The sequence below is a fragment of the Rattus norvegicus genome, chromosome 6 (genome assembly GCF_036323735.1).
Source record: "Rattus norvegicus strain BN/NHsdMcwi chromosome 6, GRCr8, whole genome shotgun sequence".
Taxonomy (NCBI): Eukaryota; Metazoa; Chordata; class Mammalia; order Rodentia; family Muridae; genus Rattus; species Rattus norvegicus.
The window spans coordinates 74,589,173-74,610,411 of NC_086024.1; the positions used below are offsets into that span (position 1 = coordinate 74,589,173).

Below are 21,239 nucleotides of genomic sequence, written 5' to 3' on the forward strand. Positions count from 1 at the left end.
GGAGTCGTATTAATTCTTTTAAAATGTAAAGGAGTATCTTTCACAAAGTATGAGCCATTGGTTTCATATGCTTCTTTCTTCTTAAAACACTTTTGATCATTTTTAGAAATACATAGTTAAAACTTGTATATTGTAAAGCTAAGCCTGCAACCTAAGCATGGCAGATACAGTCCTCAGGGATGGGGAAGAGGCCCTGCTCTAGAGCAGTGGTTCTCAGCCTGTGGGTCACAGCACCTTTGGGCGTTGAGTAACCCTTTCACAAGAGTTGCATATCAGATACCCCACATATCAGATATTTGGGTTATGACATATGTTCACAACAGTAGAAAAATTAAAGTTATGAAGTAGTAACAAAAATGATGTTATGGTTTGGGGTCACCACAATATGAGGAACTGTATTAAAGGTTCTCAGCCTTAGGAAGATTGAGATCTTCTGGTCTAGAGACTCCTATAGTCTTTGTGTGATTTTCAAATATAATGACAAGGAAATTCTGGCTACTCTTTTCTATATCACACACATTTCAAATTCCTAATTTTTTTAAAACTAAAATAAGTATGATGCCCAGGGGGAAAGAAATTTGTCTAGTTTCAGCAATCCAGCAGGCCTCTCCTCTGGAGTATATGATAAGGGTTTGCCCTGAACGCTGCTGCTGCCCTAGTAACAGACTTACCTGGCATAAGAATTGTTTCAGGGCCATGCATCCCATCAGAGGTTCATAGAGACTTTTCATCCTGTTTCTCCTGGTGACACAGGGAGAAAGGACAGGATAAGGGAAAGGAAAATAATTCCTAGTGTCTTGTCTTCAAATCATATGGAATATGTACAGCCTGTTCCTCACGTATTTTATACTTGAGGGTATTAATAAACGTGCTTTAAGAAAATCCTGGCTACATTGAAAACCGCCCCTAGCTTTCTTTTTTTTTTTTTTTAAAGATTTATTCATTTATTATATATAAGTACACTGTAGCTGTCTTCAGACACACCAGAAGAGGGCATCGGATCTCTTTACAGATGGTTGTGAGCCACCATGTGGTTGCTGGGAATTGAACTCAGGACCTCTGGAAAAGCAGTTGGGTGCTCTTAACCGCTGAGCCATCTCTCCAGCCCCCCCAGCTTTCTTATATAGTGTGGAATCACTCTTCTTTTACCAAACATCCTTTGATCCATGTTATGAGACTTTGAAGTAGAAATATAAACCTAGGATGGCAAATAGTTATTGGCGTTCCTTTATTTGTCAAAAATTCACAATTGAGGCAATGCTCAGTACGTATCATGCTTAACATGTTACATAGTAGGTTTTCTGTGTAGAGGGAGATTTAAATCCAACTCTTGGGATACACAGAGCACAGCAACACTCGACCTATTCGTAATATTGATAGGCAATATAGTGCTATGTGTGATTGAACTCCAGAGGCAAAGACTGAATTGCTGTTTTTCATCTGATTATTTTTGCATTAAAAATAAGCAAGTATATTGAAGGCATCTCTTTATAGTTTTTAGTGATTATCTTATCACTTTTATTTTGTCACTATTAAATATCACTGCAGCAGTGATACCTATGGAAGTAGAATGCTCACAGCCCTTTTGTCTATGGAAAACAAGGTGGTGGCCCTTGATAGATGAGCCTGGGGTATGTAACGGGCAAACATGTGTCAGCAGCAGTCCATACTTAACGCTGTCTTCATTTGTCTTTGCCCATACCCAGTCTCTTGTCCCGAGTCATGAATACAGGATCCCAGTTTGTGATGGAAGGCGTCAAGAACCTGGTATTGAAGCAGCAGGTGAGTACACTTGAAATGTAGATGTTGATAGGTTCACTACCTAGGCAGAGAAACTTCTGGATTTATTCAAGTAAGAAGCATGAGGAGAAAACTAGAACCATAGGGTCCTTATTGGCATAGTAGGAAAATGAGATTTCTTTTTTATGTGTAGTTTAGAACTCTATGGCTATTTTTTTAAAAGATTTTCTTATTTGAATTGTACTGTATTTACTTAACTCCAGTATTTTGATGACTTCCCATTTTTCTTTTATCATCCATTTGTTGTTGTTGTTGTTTTTTAATAACTGTAACATCTCTGGAAAATCTAAGATACAGAGTTTCATGTGAGTACTAAGGCACAGTGTTTCTCCTCAGTACCGAGATACAGGTTTCACATCAATACTGAGATAGTGTTTCATGTCAGTGCGGAGATGTACTGCATCTTTACTGCTTAGAAGAGATTTGGTTTTTGGTTTTGGGTTTTTTTATATCCCAAATGTTTTCCCTCCTCCTGGATCCTCCTCATAGACTTCCTCCTCCCCCATCCACCATCCTCTTCTCCTCTGAGAGGGAAGCCACCCCTCCCATATCCCCCAACTCTTGGTCATCGTCTCTATAGGAGTAGATGCATCCACACCCCTGAGGCCTGACAAGGCAGCCCTGTGCTGCATATGTGCCAGGGCCTTCAGACCAGCCTGGGTGTACTCCTCGCTTGGTGGCTCAGTCTCTGGGCGCTCCCAGGGGTCCAGTTAGTTGACACTGTTGTTCTTCCTGTGGTGTCGCCATCTCCTTGAAGGCCTTCAATCCTTATGGAGGTTTTAAAGGCCAAATTAAAAGATCTTACTGTCGGATGTGTAGATACCTGTTTTCACAATGTTCTCTTTCTGAACTTCCTCCACACTTTTAAAATCTTTCATGTTTTCTTGTGGTATTTTATATAATCATATATGTATATTACAAATCCCTTGGCACTTCACATAAAGTGAGTTTCTGGCTTCAAGTTTTTTTTAGGAATAAATAACAAACGCATACCATGTGCTGTTGATAAAGAATAGTGAGAACTCTTCATTTGCCTTGTCCATTAACGCCTGGCATAAGATACTGACATGATTTCCTGAGCATTTGGGAACACTCTTGAGCCTCAATAAAGGAGATGCCTTAGCACCCATCCTTCTAAATACTCAGCCTGCTTATTTTAACTAGTTCACGGCGCCGCCCTGTGGCACCTAAAAATAATGTGTAAGATTGTCTAAATTGGTTTGCTATTAGGTATTTTATTATAAAAACAAAAAATTTGTTTTAGAGTTCATGAAATACAAAAATTATCATTTATGTCCTTAAATTACTTTGCTTTTCATAACATTTGAAACTGTTAAGAAATCTGTTTTGGCATAGGTAATTACTTTTTACCAGTAACAATTGAGCCCAACAGTGGTGGCACACACCTTTAATCTCAGTACTCAGGAGGCAGAGTCAGGTGGATCTTTTGAGTTCAAGGCCAGCCTGATCTAAAGGGTGAATTCCCGGATAGACAGGGCTACATAAAGAAATGCTGTCTGAGAAATTAAAAAAAAAAAAAAAGTAAAACTCAAATTTCTCTGTGGTGGAAATTGAATTTCTCCTCTTTATATAACTCTTCTGCCACTGTCAGAACCGTAGTCTTAACAAGGAGCTTGTCTGGACACAGGTTTAAATGCCAGGTTTTTCAGGATGGGTATTCATCTCTGATCACTCCAACCCACACTGTAAATTCCTAGCATTAAGAATTTACTCAAGAGTCAGAAGGTATGGACATTTGTAGTTGCTCCTAATAAATATTGCCAAATTGTTCTCCAGTGTAAAGTTTTTCTATTCTAGAAAAACCCTCATAAGCAGCCCATTGTGACACTGCACTCTCCTGATTCCCAGTATCTAGGGGCATTCAGGAAGAGTCCTCAAAAGAGACTGAGCCGCCACAAACTTAGAATACTGTAGTTTCTACTGCTTACCTCTATGAAGAGTGGCTTGGGTGTTTAATTGTTTAGGTTTATATTATGGGGCATGTGTGCAGTTGCCTCTCTCTTTGCACCTTTGTTTGGATTCCCAGGTCACCTTTTCCTGCCTGTGGCTCTATAAAGATTGCTTTGGGATGTCTTTATCAGAATAAACATTTTAAGCTATAAATAATCAGACAAGAGTTAAATTATCCAGTAAATTAAGAAAGAATAGAACAACCAATGTTCAGTTTTCTAGGTACTAAGAGCTTTTTGTATTTTGTTTTATGGGCAGCCTGAGTTTTCTGCATTCTACATATCAACCTTCACATAGCCAGTTGAGTAATATTTATAGACTTGAATCCACTTGCATAAGGATAATTATATAAGAATATGATGATGATACAAGCACAAAATTGCATAATTTAGAAATCCCCACTGTCTTTGACTCATCTACCAAAGCAATTTGTCTTTAAAAATGAATTATTAATAAATAAAATACAGCCAATTAAAACATCCTGGAAGACAAATGCGATTGCCATGTATGATCTCTATTTAGGATTATTATTTGTAAGAAAACTAAAAATTCTATGCAACAGAAAATTTGAACTCTGAATATTGTATAATAATCATTTCACAGTATAAATAGACATCATAGCAGTATATTGTACATTAACAGTATAAATGTCAAGCATACTTTAGTAAAGTGAGCAGGAGTAGAAATAAGGTGTTGATAGGCTTCCTTCTAATGCCCAGTTACATTTATTTGGAGATCTACTGAAAGTTCATCTGTGGTCTATAATGACTATGTAAGAGGCTTGTTGGAATACTTAGGGAGGACGGAAGATTTGCATGAGTTTGCAGCTTGTGGAGTTAGGTGTGGAGGGATAGAGGTGGTCCCATATAATCCCATTCTGTTGGTTTTCTTGGTAGCATTCTTAACACTGTGATTGGAAAGGAAAGTCACTTCTTAACATTTTATGGCTTCCTCGTCCATACATGAGCACTGGAATTAGTCTGTAGATTTGCTTCTAGCCTATAATCTTCAAGATTGGAAAACACTGATATTTATCCCTTCGCCTCTGTGAGTTTCTATCTCTACTCCAACACACTGACTGGGACAGTAGCAACCCTGCTTCCAGTCCTCCTCCCGTTATCAGCATCAGAGCATCTTCCCACACCCAGAACTACAAAGGAGAAGGTAGAGATGCTCGCCATAGAGCGGTCGGCAACCCTGGAGACCTCTGCTGCAGCTGTGCGGTGTTAGTATCTAGGTTTTGATTTTGTGCACATCTTATTTCCAAAAATTATATCAGTAAAGAGGTCAACTTGGGTTTTTTATTTTTTTTTAAACCTTTCCAGTGGCTAAAATCATACAGTCTTAGGAAATAGTTCCCAGTATATAGTTTTGTTCTTCTGGTAAAATCTCTCCCTATTTAGAAACAGAATTTAAAAAGGATGACTCGTAAATTATGATTTATTGTCCATGGGACCCTGCAGCTTGAGTCTATGTAGTGCTTTCTGCCAGGCATTGCCTAGCCTAGGCCTTTAATCCTAGGACTAGGAGGCAGAGACAGCGGGTCTCTGTACTTCCCAGGCTCTCAAGAGATGTCCACACACAGCAAGTACCAGGCCAGCCAGGGCTGTGTAGCGAAATCCTGCCTCAAAAACAAAGCAAAATATATGGTGTTTCCATTTTATTTCTAAACACCTGTGTCTAAGTATAGAGACAATTTTTTTTTCTTTTTCTTTTTTTCGGAGCTGGGGACCGAACCCAGGACCTTGCGCTTGCTAGGCAAGCGCTCTACCACTGAGCTAAATCCCCAACCCCGAGACAATTTGGCTTAGACGTTTTCATCTAATTTTGTTTGGACTTTCTTCACTGACGTTTATAAACTGTGACAGTAGTTCTCTGCATAGAGACTGATGCATTCTACCTGCTGTCGTTCACATGGCTACAATCCAGTTTTTTCCCTTTTTGAAATCAAGTCTCCCTGGCTGCCTTGGAAATCGCTATGTAGACCAGGCTGGCCTGAAACTCCCAGAGATCTGTTTGCCTCTGCCTCCTCAATGCTGGGGTTAAAGTTGTGCACCACCACAGCCAGCTATTCAAATCTTCATTCAGTAAAAGTTTGTCCTGCTTTAGCGTCTCTGTTATTTAACAAAGCCTAGGGCCTCAGGGAGTCTCAGTTAAGAGACTGTCAGTCAGATGGATCTGTGGCCATGTCGGTGAGAAATTATCTTGACTCTTTACTCATGTGGGAGGGCCAGGCCTACTGTGGGTAGAACTGTCCATCTGTGGGCAGGTGGTTTTGGGCTGTGTGACAGCTGAGAGTGAACCTGTGAGCAAGCCAGCAAGCAGCATTCCTCCATGGGTTCTGCCTCCTCTAGCTAAGCTTCTACGACTTGGAAGTATAAGCCAAAGAAACCCTCTTCCCCTGGTTGTTTTTGGTCAGAGTATTTATCCCAGCAACAGAGGGGACACTACAACAGAGTTTACTTACCTTATATGAAGAGATTTAGTATGTAATTTTCCCCCTTTGGTTATTGAGGTAAGACTCACACACTAGCCCAGGGTGGCCACTAACTCATGGTAGTCCTCCTGTTTTAGCCTACAGTGTGCTGGGATTACAGGGATAAGCCAAGATTCCTGACTTCCTTTTTAAATTATTAACCCAAGCTTTCATTTACACAAAAATAACACCTTAGTCGAGTGTCAGTTGGTGGCAGATATCCATTATTTTTATAAGCACTGTGGCTTCTATCTTGGAAGATGTTTCCTTCCTCATTCTCTGCAGCTGGAGGCTTCCCTTAGTCCTATGGCCATCTGTAAACATTGAAGGATGAAGCAGAAGTAGTTGGTCCTTCTTACTGGATTGTAGAAACTATGGAAAACAAGAAAGAACTGTGAGACCTTGAACAATTTTACAACAGATTCCTCAAGTTGTAACATTACTTGTTGACAAACATGTCATCATTTGTAGCACGGTTATCAAATACAGAACAAGATTTAATTTTACCCTTCCTGAATGTCTCTTATGGTACACAAAGATTTATCATAAAATGCAGCTTAAATGCCTCGATTTCTATTTATTCTCAGAGTGAAATGCTTTGTTTTTTCCTGATTTATTACATATATTTCTCCATATTCTTTCTGTACTGTACAGCTCTAATGTGCATTCAGTCAGAAAGGTGAGTGGGACTTGAGTGTAAAGCAGGAAGGGGACAAGAAAGTCTTCAGCTTTGTAGTGATTCCTTGCCCCGGAATTTCTTTGAAAGTTGCTTCTGTGTTGTGTGTGTGGCAGGGAGAGCCACAGCATGCAGTGTGTGGAGATCAGGGGTCAGAAGGAGCTTTTACACGGTTGTATTTTCAGGGGAACTCTGAGTGCTAAGGTTATTTACCTCTGACATGCTAACTGTGCACATAAACTTAGCATTTGTTTGATTGAAAGGTAATCACATTTATAGACTGAGCAAGTTGTTATTCTAGTATTTAACCGCACTAATGTCTTCCACAGAATCTACCTGTTACTCGGATTTTAGACAATCTCATGGAGATGAAGTCAAACCCCGTAAGTAGCATTTACATTCTATTAATTCTTGGATGTACCAGACCAACCGATACAAAAGGTGATAAATCCAGGCTGACTCAGTGTTGTTGAACACAACTTGTGAGGGGAGCAAAGAGAAGCATATTCTCAGTGGCATCGTGTAGCCTTTATCACAAATGGTGATTCAACCATTCTGACTAGTCGTCATCTGAATTAAATATATACTAAATCTTACATGTTTAATGTTAGTACATTCTAAAGAACACATTTTCATAAATAAAGAAAAACCAGGTGACCATCAATAATGTAAGAGAAGCAGACCAATTTAAGGAAATTAAATTAGGAGAAAATTACTTAGTAAAACTTGTGAATATTTCAGATGGCACTAAATTCCCTTGGTCCAAACAAGCAAATAACAAAGTTGATGGCTGGATTAACAATGTGTAAATATTATTAGCATTTCCTTGGCAAATAGTTGTCCAAGCTCTTTAACCACTGGCTGCTCCCAGCGGTGACTTAGAAAGCTGTCACCATGGTTTAGCCGTGGCAACCAAGGACCTGGTTCTCTTGAGTCTGCCCATCGCAACCCTTACTTCAGGTCCGTCTGAAGCCCGTAGACTTGGCAGTGGGGCTGAGCATTTCAGACCTGAAAAAAATGAAAATAATGTTTAGACCAGTGTGACTCCTTCAGTAATTGTTAAAACATGGCTATGGAAATCAGCAAAAACAATTTTTAAATTCACACATGTGGAAACTAAAACACCAGAAAATGTCCAGCTGCTCTTATGAAAGTTACAGGAAAATTATATGGTATGAGAAACTTTAAAAGATTCTTCTACTGAAGAATCTGTATAGCTGGAAATGTCCTAGGCTCCTGTGCACACATGACCAGTTGTCTTAGAAAATACTTCATTCTGAGCAGTATATTCTAAAAGATGGCCCAAGGATGATAAAGGTCACAATACAAGTGAGTGTAAAACTGTAGAGGACAAAAACAACAGGTTAAGGACACTCAGGGTGCTTTGTTGTGGTCTTGGTGTGTCTTTGTACACTCTGACGCTTTGTTATAGACAATAACTATAACAGCAGGCACATTTATTGTGTACTTACTCTCATTTTATAGATCAGGAGAGTGGAACAGGGTGAGGTCAGCTACTTGCTGGGGTTACGTAGCTCTTTTACTGTTATACTGCGTTAGTTAGAGTAGGAACTGTGTGCCCATCACAGACTCACAGAACTACAGAATGAAAACCATTGCCGGTCATTTAACAAGAGAAGGAAGGGGAGCAGGAGGCCTGGCTGCTTCATAGAACAGAGTTGAGATCAGACCCTGCTCCTTCTGCTCCTCCTGCCCACTACTAGTTGCAGCCGTTCCTTCCGCAGTCTTTATAATAAACACACGGATAGCTAAATTTGAATGAGTGTTAAAGCAGATGTTTCTTTGAGTTGTAGAGGTTCATTTGTCAATACTCTTGAGTTTATAGTTAAAAGCACATTACTATTACTACAGGTGGGTTTTATTAGCCAGAAGAGACTTTTTTCTACTTTGAAAGTGTGTCTTCATCCATCTGCTATGTAAGGTAGCTGTCTGCATTCCCAGTCCTCTCCTGTTTGTAGATAGGATTCCAAGGTGATTTGGCGACACTGAGGAAATTAGCAAAGTACAGTAAGTTAGACCTGACAGGTAATGGCGAATGACTGTATGCACCTCACTGTTGCTGTAAAATTATATATAAAATTCTGTCTTTTATCCCGTACTAGATCTGGCACCGCAGTGCCCCAAGATATCTGGTAGATATCCTCATCTCAGTCAGCAACCGTCTCACTCCCTCTGCTCCATCCCACATCACACTGCCGATGGCTTCTCTCTGAGCCTGGCAGCCATCTCTCTACCCATCCAGTTCCTAAGGCAGGCTGCCACCATGCCAGACATATATGCATTTCAATTCTGAGGCGGCCTAATGTCTCCAGCCACCACATACTCTCTTAAATCACCACATGAAAAAACACACAACACAATAACCTCTGATCCAGTTGATAAGATGTAATTGCCCACCCAAACACACAAAGCCCTGTACACCTCCATCCCTTAAGAACATTAATAACAACCTGTAAATGTGCAGAGAGGAATCTTAACATCCGCCTCCATGTTCTCTCCGCTGCTTCTCCCTCCTCTGGTTCCAGTTCCTCCTCTTCCCTCAAACTTTATTCCTGCCCATCCTTCCTTCTCATCAATGACAGGCCTCGTTCTGTCTTGTACCTGTCTTCACCTGTGTAATGGCATCATCCCACACCTCACTTCTAGTGATATTTGCATGTTCAAGGCCTGGGTTGGTCTCTAGAACCACATAACCTAGCTTATCAACAAATGCCGCTCTGTTCCCAGCACGGGAAAGGTGGAGGCAGGAGGATTTGGAAGTTGAGTTATCCTTGCCTACACAGTTAGAAGCCAGGCTAAGTTACATAAAACACTCTCACATCTTTACGCTGTGTGTGTGTGTGTGTGTGTGCACGCGTGCTCTCTTGCACATCTAGCTTTGCCATGAGTGTGAGTGTGCCTTTAACTGTTGACCATCCTGTAGGCCCACGAATGCATTCCTGTCACTTAGACTTTAAATATCTCCTTTTGTTCATTGAATTTGTTGAAATTAAGGTAAGATTATCAAAGAGTCTTCATCTAGCCTCAGACGTCCAGCTGGTAGGGTTTCCCATGTGCTGAAGGATTCTGACTACCCTGAGATCTACATTGATTCAGAGCATTGACTGTTAGGTTCAGGACTGAATGTTATCAGCATGTGTACATTTGTCGTTTGCCAGAGTTTAGGTTTGTTTGTTTGTTTGTTTTTGCAAGGGGAGAGAATTGTTTCATTAGTTCTGCTGTTGAACAAGAAGACAGAGATCAGAAAGTAGTTATATTGTAGAATAGCAGATCTACACATCACAGTTCCTTTGATATCAAGAGGCTTCCCATTTATTATAAAGTTTCACAACTCATAGAGTCAAAGAAGCTTAGAAAGCTAAAAGTGTAGGTGACTCTGTCTGAGGCACATCTCACCTGGACTAAATTGAGGCTCTTTTCAGCTTTTGTTTATCCTATATTATACTAACAGTATTAATCTGGAGAAATTCTAATGCATTAGATGATGAAATGCTGGCCACATATACAGCTGATATCCAGTATTACCTACATTTTAAATTCTACGTTCTAAAATTGATCTGGTCCTAAAACTTGCATACAAAAGACTGAGCATCTTATATATTATGTGTTCTGTATATGCAGTAAACTCACAGAAAGACAAAGTCCTAAGCAAAGCCCTTGGGCAGTAAAACTATATGCCTTACGTGGGTTCACATCCTATTTCTGTTACTAAATGTGTGATCTTAGGAAAGCCACATAATCTCCCATTATCCCAGCTTGCCCATCTAAAACTGTGGATTAATTATCGGAACTGCCTGAAGGACTAAGGGTTAGTGCATGGTTTCATGGAAAGCCCTGAAAATACACCTTATTAACACATAGTAACGTCTCATTAAGGAGTAGAGATATAGTTGTTACACATTCTGTGAAATTGGAAGATTTGTTACAATCAAATACTGTGCCAAACTGTGACCTTCTAGACAGATATTTCTTTGTCATAGCATATGTCTTACTTTTGTTTTTAATAGACTGATGATTACAGATATTTTGTTTTTGATAGGAGACTGATGATTACAGATATTTTGATCCCAAAATGCTGCGGAGCAATGACAGGTGAGGAGCCTTTACCACGGGTGGTGTTGAGGGTTTCCTCTGGGAATGGAAGTAATGTATTATATAGACAGCCTGCTCTTTACTAGAGTTCTAACTGTGCGGGACTAGTTAAAACCAGTGTGTATTCTTATCTCTTTCAGAAATAATCACTGGTAATTAGGATTAGTATCTTGTTATACTGCTTTAATGTACACACAGTAAAATAAACTTAGCTGTTTACTACTTATTAAATGGTGTTATCATAAACAAAGTTGGGGATTTAGAGAAAGTGCTTTTAAATGAATATAGTTATTGAACTAAATGAGGAGATGGAAACAGTTGTTTAAAATTTAACAGTTGTTAAAGTTGTTATGATCCAGGAAATCATGTCCCTGAGAACCATTTCTATAAGAGCATTTTATAGTGAAGCCATTCACTGGATAATTTCTACATTTTATGAAAATTACACATGGTAATTTTCTTGGTTATGTTACTTTTCAAGAGTTAATTCATGATAGTATGAAAAGTAACTTAAAAGACAGATAACAAGTAGGCAGAATTAGAAGGAAATAACCGGATGTCACCGAATGTCCCTGGTAATACAGCTTTAGGACTAAGTTTCCCGCCTGTACCGGGTGTTAAACCTTCAGCACTCTTCTCCCAAGCACCCCCATATTCATGGTGTTTGGAAGGAAGCTCTAACTGCTAGGTTATTAAATTGCTTGATAATTTCTAGTGTTACTCTTTTTCCTTCTAAACTTAGCAGGGGTGCTGTTATGTAAGAACTGCTAATAACTGCTGTCACTGGCAAAAGAGAATTTGACAGCAAATCCCAGGACAGGGAATGAGGACTGACCACCAGTGGTACAGGGTTTTCTTTAGGAGTGATGAGAATGTTAAATTGGAGAGTGATGTTTGCACATAGACTAAAACCCATGGTCATCTGCTTCAAAGGGGATGCCTAACTCTCTGTTAGCAATTCTTCCTTGCATGCAGCTAAGCAGTAGCCATAGGAGCTGAGACTGTTTAATCCTAAATGAAGCATATGAGATAATTAGAAAGGATGCCAGCATTGCTAAAATAAACAGGCTCAGAGCATTCTTTTATCAGCCTTTTCCTGTGTTATCCCAAACCCTGATTATTAATAACTCAGGATACTGTGCTATTTAAGTCTCCGTTCTCTCCACCTTCTCTCAACCTCCAAAAAACTATAAACTCTGGAATTAAACCATTGAAACATTTTGATAAGGTGAACAACTATTCCTTTTTGTGGAGTATAGAATAATTTAAACGGGCCACAGAAGTGAGAAAGGACGGCAGAGCCATGCTCAACAACTATACAGTTCACACTGGAAGAAGTTGAAGCACCACACTGTGCTTTTTAACTCTGACATGTAAAAACGTGGGTTTCTTATTTTTAGAATGTCGTGTGTGGTAAATAAGAAGCTAAAGCAGAATGTAGATCTGGCTCCCATTTCCCCTCCCATGCTGAGGAAGATGCTGAAGGGGTGTTACTGTTTGCATGTGTGTGGCATTACTTCACTGTTCCCACTTTCCTCTCCTCATAGAGGCTATCTAGAGTTTTTGTCAGTTGTTAGTAGGATGTCCCGTTCCCTTGTAGACATTGAGATATCTACCTTCTAGCTCCTTCCTCTACAAAACTGAAGACCCCCCTGCTTCCCAAGAAGGTGGACCTGGAATCCCTTCTTAATGCTGCTCACAGTGCACATGACCGTGTGTCCCCATACCCATCTTACCCATAAAAGAAGCCAAGGATGACATTTTCAGTGCAGTTTCTCTTTATTGCAGCTCAGTTCCTAGGAACAAAAGTCCATTCCAAGAGGTAAGTTTAACAAAACACTTCTCTGCTCCTAAAAAACGAAAGCTAATGTAACCGCAGTCCTGAGAAAGAGCTAGTTGTCATAAGCAGAGCTTGTGATCAGTGAACGTCCATTCAGGTAAATTCAACTCTGCATACCCGAGACACAACCTTAAAGTCCTCAGCAACTGTATTGCTCTGTTTTTCTTAAGTTGATGCTATTTCTGACAAAATAGCAGAAAAAGGAGTCTTTTGGATTGCATTAAGAATTGTACATGGAGGGGTTGGGGATTTAGCTCAGTGGTAGAGCGCTTGCCTAGGAAGCGCAAGGCCCTGGGTTCGGTCCCCAGCTCCGAAAAAAAGAACAAAAAAAAAAAAAAAAAAAGAATTGTACATGGAATTTCTACAATGATTCCAGTGTTTATGCAGATGTGACTGTTTGCGTATTTGAATACAGACACGTCTCATTGAGAGTGATGTGTTGAAAGTTGCATGTTGGGTTTCCAGTGTTTCTGCTTACAGCCATTAATAGGAATCAAAGCCTAACCTTTAGCTCAAGCTCCTGCCCTTATCCGCTGTGACTGCATTGCATACTGCGGTTAGTCTTTGAGGCAACAAGGCCTTAGGTTGGAGGCCTCGTCATCCCATCTCAGGTTCAGAACAGCTTCCAGACTAAAAGCCATGTTGCTTAAAAATTAAAATGCTTTAACTGTGTTTTCCCCCTTTCCCCTCCGTTTGTACTTTTAGGCCATTGTCTTTGTGGTAGGAGGAGGCAACTATATTGAGTATCAGAATCTTGTTGACTACATAAAGGTACAGTTGAGCCTTCTCATTCTGTCTCCTGCTGGTGTGAGTCTTATGTGATTAGACTATTAGCATTGGCCAGGGCCTATCCTGACCTCTGTAACTACCTTCCAAGAGGTCATTTTCTAAGTTATACTTGTGAGCAAGATGCACTGAGTCACACGTGCCAAGGCAAGTGAGTCACTTCAGCCCAGGAATTCAGGCCCAGAGGCCACATGGCAAGCTATCAGCTCTTATAAAAGTAAAAATATAGAGAAAATTACCAATTTACTTGTTTTCCTGTCATAGTCATGATTCTACTAAAATTGTACTGGATTAGAAAATAATATTTCATAAAGTATTTGGTGCTTTCTTGATGACTTTAAATATTTAGAGACAAGCTCCCCTTCCAAGATTCGTCTCCCTTAAGATGGTTTATAGAACTCGTTTACCTAACAATGCATGCTTTACTCAACTGTATGGACTCCCATCAGCAACATACTTCTAAAAGCGTTAAGGTAGCACATTAGAGATAGAATCCTACTGCAAACCGTAGAGTGGCAGAAAACTGAAATTACAGGAGACACTAAGCCTAATTTGAAGACCAAAGTAAAATAAAATCTATAGGCTGGAAAATTGGCTATTGTTACATAATAAAGTGACATTCTCTAATTATGCAGTTGTTAAGGTATGACTGTCACTCTTTATGCCCTTATTACAAAGGCATTAATAGAAACTGTGATGTAACAGGGACACATAATTCCCAGGAGTCTCACTGGATTACTTCTCCTCAGTCATGCACACTTTTAAGAATCTGTGTCAGGGGCCCCCAGTCTTGCACAAGGAATGACTTTATGTTGCATGCACACATGTGCAGCCCTAAAAACTGGTTTGTACTAGAATACTTGCTCAGCTGAGTGCTTTAAAATTACACCTGATTCATTAGACAGTACATCTTGCTATTTACTGCTTTTCTGTTAGATGTTGAAAACATGGGGCTACAGCCCTTGAGAAAGCTTAGCCAAGCTAGGGAAAAGGAAGAAAAAAGCATTCTTGTGCCCATTTCACCAACTTATTCCTGTATGTTTATGCACTTTAGGATACACACACACATTTTAAATATAACACCACCACCAGGCAGAAGACTTTTAATAAGCCCTCTCCCCAGAATGCCCAGCAGGCTAATTCCTGGGAATGTTTGTACTGTTTGTGATGCATAGAAAAGTCTGAGTTCTCTGTCTGCTTTTCATAGGGAAAGCAAGGCAAGCATATTTTGTATGGCTGCAGTGAGATTTTTAATGCTACACAGTTCATAAAACAGGTAAGTGTGCCGTGTTTTAGTTGTTTCTCTTAGTATAATACAAGTTGCTATTGGGTATCTCTCCTTCAAAAGCTATCAGTTACTCGGTCGAATTCAAGTCAACTGAAACAAAAGCTCCTCTAGTTATTAAGTTTCACTATGGGTATGAGGACAGTTCTGGGAAGTAACATTTTAATAAGGTTAACAATCACAACTCTTTTGAAAAGGTAGTTATTTAAAATTGAAGTTATCCTAGTAGACAAAATAGAATTCTGAATTTCCTATATGCTGTCCACATGTCTGGAATGCTGGGCACATGATTTTTGGGGCTCAGAATTCCTCTGTGGATGGACAGCATATGCTCAGGTGGTGTGATGATGTTCACTTTGAATGGTAGTGGTAACTATAGTTATAGTTTAGTCAATGGGCTCATTTCCATACAGTCCTTTAAATCGCTAATTATATTGATCTTAGCTTTTTTAATCAGTAGGCCCAGTCGCCTCATCAGTAATGTGTAGATGTCAGCATTTGGTGGCACAGGTAAAGGAGAGCTTCTCACTGTCACCCCCAGCTCTCTGGAATTTCCCTTCGATTTAGGAACCAACTCAGGCCAAACCATGATTCATGGTTTTGATGCTGAAAAGAATTTAAGGACTAACAAGTTTGTGAAGCAGGAGTTGGAGACTCTATTAAAGACATTTTACAGCAGGCTGAAGCATGGAGTGAGGCAAAGGAAAGGTGTTCAGAGGAGAGTAGGGCAGCCCTGAGAATCTGAATGTGGCATCTCAAAGATGAGTCACGAGTAACAGACCAACATGTGGCTTTTCCTTTTTAACAGAATACTTTATTCTTTGAGAATTTCATACATGTATGCATGTTCTTTGATCATGTCCAACAATCCTTACTCCTCTGCGTTTCACATTTTACACTTAGAGCAGGTGAGGAGAATTTGCAGTGTAGGCTAACCAAGGGGGCTCCATTGATTCTCTTTTCAACAAGCCAGCTGTTGTCATGTTACTTTTCTCATTTATTTGTCTTCCCTCATTTGTTTTTACTCTTCCCTCACAATATTTTGTTCTAGTTACTTTAATGTTGTTGTTCTCCTCCCTAAACTGAAAATATAAATTTGATTCTAATTAAAAAAGAAAAAAACAACTCAGTATTTAGCTCCTCACAACTCTTCAGACAGAGGCAGGCGGATCCCTGAGTTCAAAGGCAGCCTGGTTTACAGAGTGAATTCCAGGAAACCCGGGGGTATGAAGAGAAACCCTGTCTTGAAAAACTAAAAAGAAAAAACAAAACAAAACTCTAGAGTTTAAATGCCTGGACCTGTGTCAGCTTCATTCAACAAATGTGCATATGCTGTACTTTAATGAAATTTGAAATATTTTGTGATTTACCTTGTGATTTATTCTGTAACCCAAATTTTGTAGGTCTGTTGTTTAAATATTTTGATGTTTCAATAACTAATTATCAGGAATATGCACCTGTTTTTTAAATATATTATAATTCCTTTTTTTTTTTTTTTTTTTTTTTTTTTTTTTTTTTTTTTTTTTTTTTTGGAACTGAGGACCAAACCCAGGGCCTTGCGCTTGCTAGGCAAGCGCTGTACCACTGAGCTAAATCCCCAACCCCTTATAATTTAATTCCTTTTATGGTCCAACATACCATCTGTCACAATAAATTTTCCTTGTTTATTTAAAAAGAGTGTCCCCAGAGGTGTATGTCTCAGCTGATGCCTCCGCGTCCTCAGTGTAGCACTGCCTAATACAGTGGCCCTGTACACCGGCCACTGTACAGAGCCTGTTACACCGGCTCTTCAGAGCAGGAGGACGCCACTTCCAAATGGGTCTGTGTATAGTAAGATCCTGTCTCCAAAAAAAAAATGCTAATTAGGATTACTGAATTCTCTTTCTGCTTTTAGCTGTATCAGTTGCTGTATTGGGTTTTGATTTGTTTTTTAAGACAAGGTCTTATGTAATCCAGGCTAGCCTTTTAACTCAGTACTCTCAGAGCTGGGACTAGAGGTGCATGCTCGACAAAGGACTGTACACACCGACCCACACCCCAGCACATTCTGTATTACAGAGATATTAGGTAGTGTATACACTTAGGATTCATCACCAAACCTTCCAGACGTCTAACTGCATGCATTACACATGCACTATCCTGGTGGTGTTCTTTGTCTTAAGTATACGTTAGCTGGTATCTTCTGCTCTCTGCTTCATGTTACAACTTTTTCCAACTATTTGCAATGTTTTGAATTTATAGGAATATATAGTTAGATTTCTAGTTAATCAATCTTAGGGGTCCTTGCCTATTAATTGAAGTCTTTGCTCTGTTACCAAATATAATTACTGACATAATTAAATTTATGTCTACAGTTTTACTATTTGTCTTCTGCTTGGGGTTCTTTTGTCATTTATTCCATGTCTTCATTTGGATCATCTGTAAACTTCAGCATTTGCTCGAGAGATCACAATATGGAATTCTTTGCTTATACACTAGAGTCAACATTGCCATTCACATAGAATACAGAAAATGTGATTCTCTCAGCTCTGTCCTGTGGTTATTGTATAATTTACCTCTGTACTAGTAGCCTTACAGGACAGTGGGAATTATCACTTAGTCGTAGGTGGTCACATGTATCAAAAGGAAACAAATGCTTTCCCAGATACTTGATTTTCCATACTTTTATCTGCACTTCCAAACTCTGACTGCTGAGCAAAAACGTGTTTGGCATATATCACAGCTCTCGCATTTTCTCACCCTTTTTTCTTTGGGTCTTTGTTCTGTACACCTGGATAGACCTTTTTAGTGCCTTAAAGGTGCCTCACTGACTGCGGCCTCCAGTCTTTCGGAGAGGAAGCCAGCAGGCATTTAAGTTGACTTGGCGCTATGTGATGTACTGTGACTCCCTGGATACGCGCAAGGGTTTGTTCTAAGACTGTGCTGTGCGTGTGTATTCACCATGATTGGGATTTGTTGTTTCGTTTGGACCAGTGTTGTGGGGTTTTGGCAGGCAGTACTTTGGGAGCTGTAGGGAAAACCCAGAGCCTCTCACATGTGAAGTGTGTGTGTGTGTGTGTGTGTGTGTGTGTGTATTTGGGCTGGGAATATAGCCCTGTGAGGGATGTGTATGTACACACACACACACACACACACACACACACACACACACACTTATGTATATTCACACACAGAGACATATTATTTTGCTTGGAGAACACTAAACTTTCCAAATGCACAAGTTTGTACTAAATTTAGAGAATTTTCAACTATTATGGCTTCAGATATTTATGTGCCTGGGTTTTTCTCTCCTATTCCTTTGGGACTCTGTTTATAACTCTGGTCTCAGAATTACAGCAGTGCCTAGTGATGCTGGTGTGAACAGTCACAGAGAAGTGTAGCACATACAGTTTGACAGTTGTTGATGGCAAATGCTTAACTCAGGTGCAGCCCAAGCGCTGAATGTCTTAAGTCCGCAGCAGTGTGCACTGATCTCCTGAGCCTTCACATAGGGGCCCCTAAGCTCCATTCCTGGTGAGCGCCCGATAAGGGTATGCCATTTTGAATCTTGTTTGTGTGGATACAGACATGCCTCTGTAATGCAGTGTACATGTGAGGCCAGAGGTCACCATCAGTTTTCCTCAGTAACTCTCTACCTAGTGTTTTTGAGACACGCTCTCACTGACACACTAGACTGGCTGGTCAGTGGGATCCAACTCGTCTTTGCCCAGCTGGTGCTGAGATGGTGGACGTGCACTGCCGCACTGGCTTAGTCAGTACCGAGAATCTGAACTCAGCCCTCATGTTTGCAGGGCCTGGGCATCACTGACTGGGCAGGCTCACCAGCCACACTGTCTGTCTTTATACTGTATTTTTACTGTACCTGGGCATTGTTACCATGGAGTACAGTGTGTATATATAGCACTGTATTACGTAGATTTGCAGTCTCAGAGCAGTTCTATTCCAGGAGTGTGGTAGAGAAACCATGTAGGTTTCTCTGGGGCTTTTGTGATGAAGTCACCTAATGTTGCATTTCACAATACAAACACGTCATTGAGTATGTGTTTTATATCTTAGACCACAAATTGCTAAGGATTCTGTTCCTCAAAGTGAACCATTTGTTTCTATCTCAGGTTTTAAAAACTCGCTCTTCTGTTTCTGTTCTCTGTTCTTAAAGAGGGTACTTAGCAATTCCATTCTTCTCATGTGGGTCTGTTGAGTTTTTCTCTGCTAACACTTCTTTTATTCTTTATGAACATTGATTTTACTTTACCAATAGTAATTATTGCTGATTTTAAGAACCCTGTTAATTGGAAAGTGTGGGTTGTTTCTGTCTTTTTGCATTATTTTCCCCATAAATTGGGTACATTTTCCTGGTTTCTTTTATTATTATTACCTTGCCTCCTAAGCCTTGTCTGTGATTTGTGGTCTGGCAAAATGAATGCCATTGTTCTAAAGAATACTGACTTCTAATTCATTAGGCAGGGTTTTTTTTAGGCTTTTTTTTTTAAAATTAAAATATCACCATTTTTTGTCTTTCTCTTTCTTCCTCTGGCCCCTCCCAAGGCCCCTTGCCTCCATGTTCCATACATTCATTCTCAGTCTCTCAGACGGCTCAGGCTGCATCATAGGACTTGTGCGTTCATGATTTCCCCCATAAACACAGAATCCGCCACACACTGCTTTCTGAGGTGTCTCCCTCACTGTTGCCTAAACTCTGATTCTTCAGGCAAGCTGATTAATTGCAGAGCTTCTGTCACAGGTCTGCCTGTCTTGTGCAACACCAGCTAGCGCCACAAAACCAGAGTCATCAAGGTTCTCCCTCTGGGAGAGTTACTTCTATAGGAGTTTTTCTAGCCTTCCCAAACTAGGAGTGCAGTTTTGGGTTTCTGCTTCCTCTCCTCCTAATCCTTTAGGGATATAAAAGTATATGGCAAGCTGTTAGCACCTACATTTCTCTATAAAGTTTCATACTGTTTAATATCGATCACTTATGCTCAGGGTTTGCTTGTAATGTTTATATTTACATGCCATGACTGTTATATTTGAAGCATATGTTAAATTATTTTGTTGAAATGTTTTGTTCTAGGAGTATATAGTAAGTAGGAAACCTAAGGTTTATTGTAATCTAAAAATGAAAACTTATATTTATAATTTCTGTTTTCATTTTTAGCTGTCACAGCTTGGACAAAAGTAACACAGAAGAGTCATAATGGGTGATCAGTGTGGACAGATGTAAAAAGCCAGACGTGTCCTTCTCCATAGCAGTGCCCTAACAGTGCAACCTGCGGAATCAGTCATTTTTAAAGAAATTCTATACTTCATATACTGTACAATGATTAAAATAATAAACCATTTCAGAAGTAACTTAGCTTATTCTTGTTGGAAAAATGAAAACATACACTGGGAGCAAGGAAGCCCAGTGTAGAGACACTAAACAGCCTACAGCTATCAGGTTGTCATGCACACCAACGTTGCCTGAGGGATTCCCCACTTAACATTTTTTCATTTCTTTTCCAGTGGTTTGCCACATTGCTTCTGAATTTTTAGGTGGCGATTTTAAAGCCACTTTAATATTTCTTCTGGCACACATACTCATATACATAGTAAAGACTACTTTTTATAGAATGTGGATAGGGCAACGTATAATTTGCAATGGACAGACACAAAACATTCATTCTTGAGAGCTCTGAATAGAAAGTAAGAATGTGCAGTACCAGCAGAGAACAGTAATTATTCGTTCGCTGTTACTCATTTTAAATTAGACACTCGGAAGTGGGGCACTGAAGTTTGATGGCACCAATAATTAGAATCTGGAGTAAGATCTGTGTCAGAGTTAGGAAACATCTGCTCAGGAGTTAAAGACACAGCAGAAATTTTTGCAGAACAGACACAAAATGTGAAAGGATGTACTAATAACCTTTGTACACTCAGTTACTGAGTAAGAAACTCTTTGATATTCCTACAGGACATTTTAAAATGCCGATCTTGCCATGGACGTGTCAAGATTAATAGAATGAGTTGTAGGCTTTTCACACCACTCTTACATTAGGAACTAGTAACTGACTAATAATCCAAAAGACTGGGAAATTAGAGCCATAACTTCCAATCCATTCTGAGAAAACTGTAAAACAACACACACTAAAATGCACTGTTACAAGTAAAGAGCTTAAAGTCATCTTTGTAGTTCAAAAACATGGTTAAAAGATCAGGAAACTGTCTGATACTTGTCCATCATTACTTAGAAAAAAAATTTCATGTGACAAAAAAAGGACCAGAGAGATGGCTTAATTCAAAGAATTACCTGCTGCCA

At 39.7% G+C, this 21,239-nt stretch overlaps 1 protein-coding gene and 1 long non-coding RNA gene across 3 annotated transcripts in view; one reads left to right on the top strand and one right to left on the bottom strand.

Moving 5' to 3' along the window:
• Scfd1 (sec1 family domain containing 1) overlaps positions 1–20,291 on the top strand; it is a 78,239-nt gene extending 57,948 nt beyond the window's left edge. The window contains exons 19-25 of one of the 2 annotated variants that reach the window (NM_019364.1): positions 1,707–1,782; positions 7,253–7,306; positions 10,984–11,036; positions 12,825–12,858; positions 13,582–13,647; positions 14,870–14,938; positions 20,100–20,291. In NM_019364.1, the coding sequence (NP_062237.1) occupies positions 1,707–1,782; positions 7,253–7,306; positions 10,984–11,036; positions 12,825–12,858; positions 13,582–13,647; positions 14,870–14,938; positions 20,100–20,123 (376 nt within the window). In that variant the 3' untranslated portion in view covers positions 20,124–20,291. Of the gene's footprint in view, positions 1–1,706; positions 1,783–7,252; positions 7,307–10,983; positions 11,037–12,659; positions 13,648–14,869; positions 14,939–20,099 lie in introns of those variants that run through there. The other variant, XM_006240085.5, reaches the window with a different exon arrangement.
• On the bottom strand, positions 3,016–12,898 carry LOC134479180 (uncharacterized). Its single transcript, XR_010052233.1, has 2 exons — positions 12,773–12,898; positions 3,016–8,929 (listed from the first exon to the last, which is right to left on the bottom strand). It is a non-coding gene; the product is annotated as an uncharacterized LOC134479180 (long non-coding RNA).
• Positions 20,292–21,239: the final 948 nt, after the last annotated feature.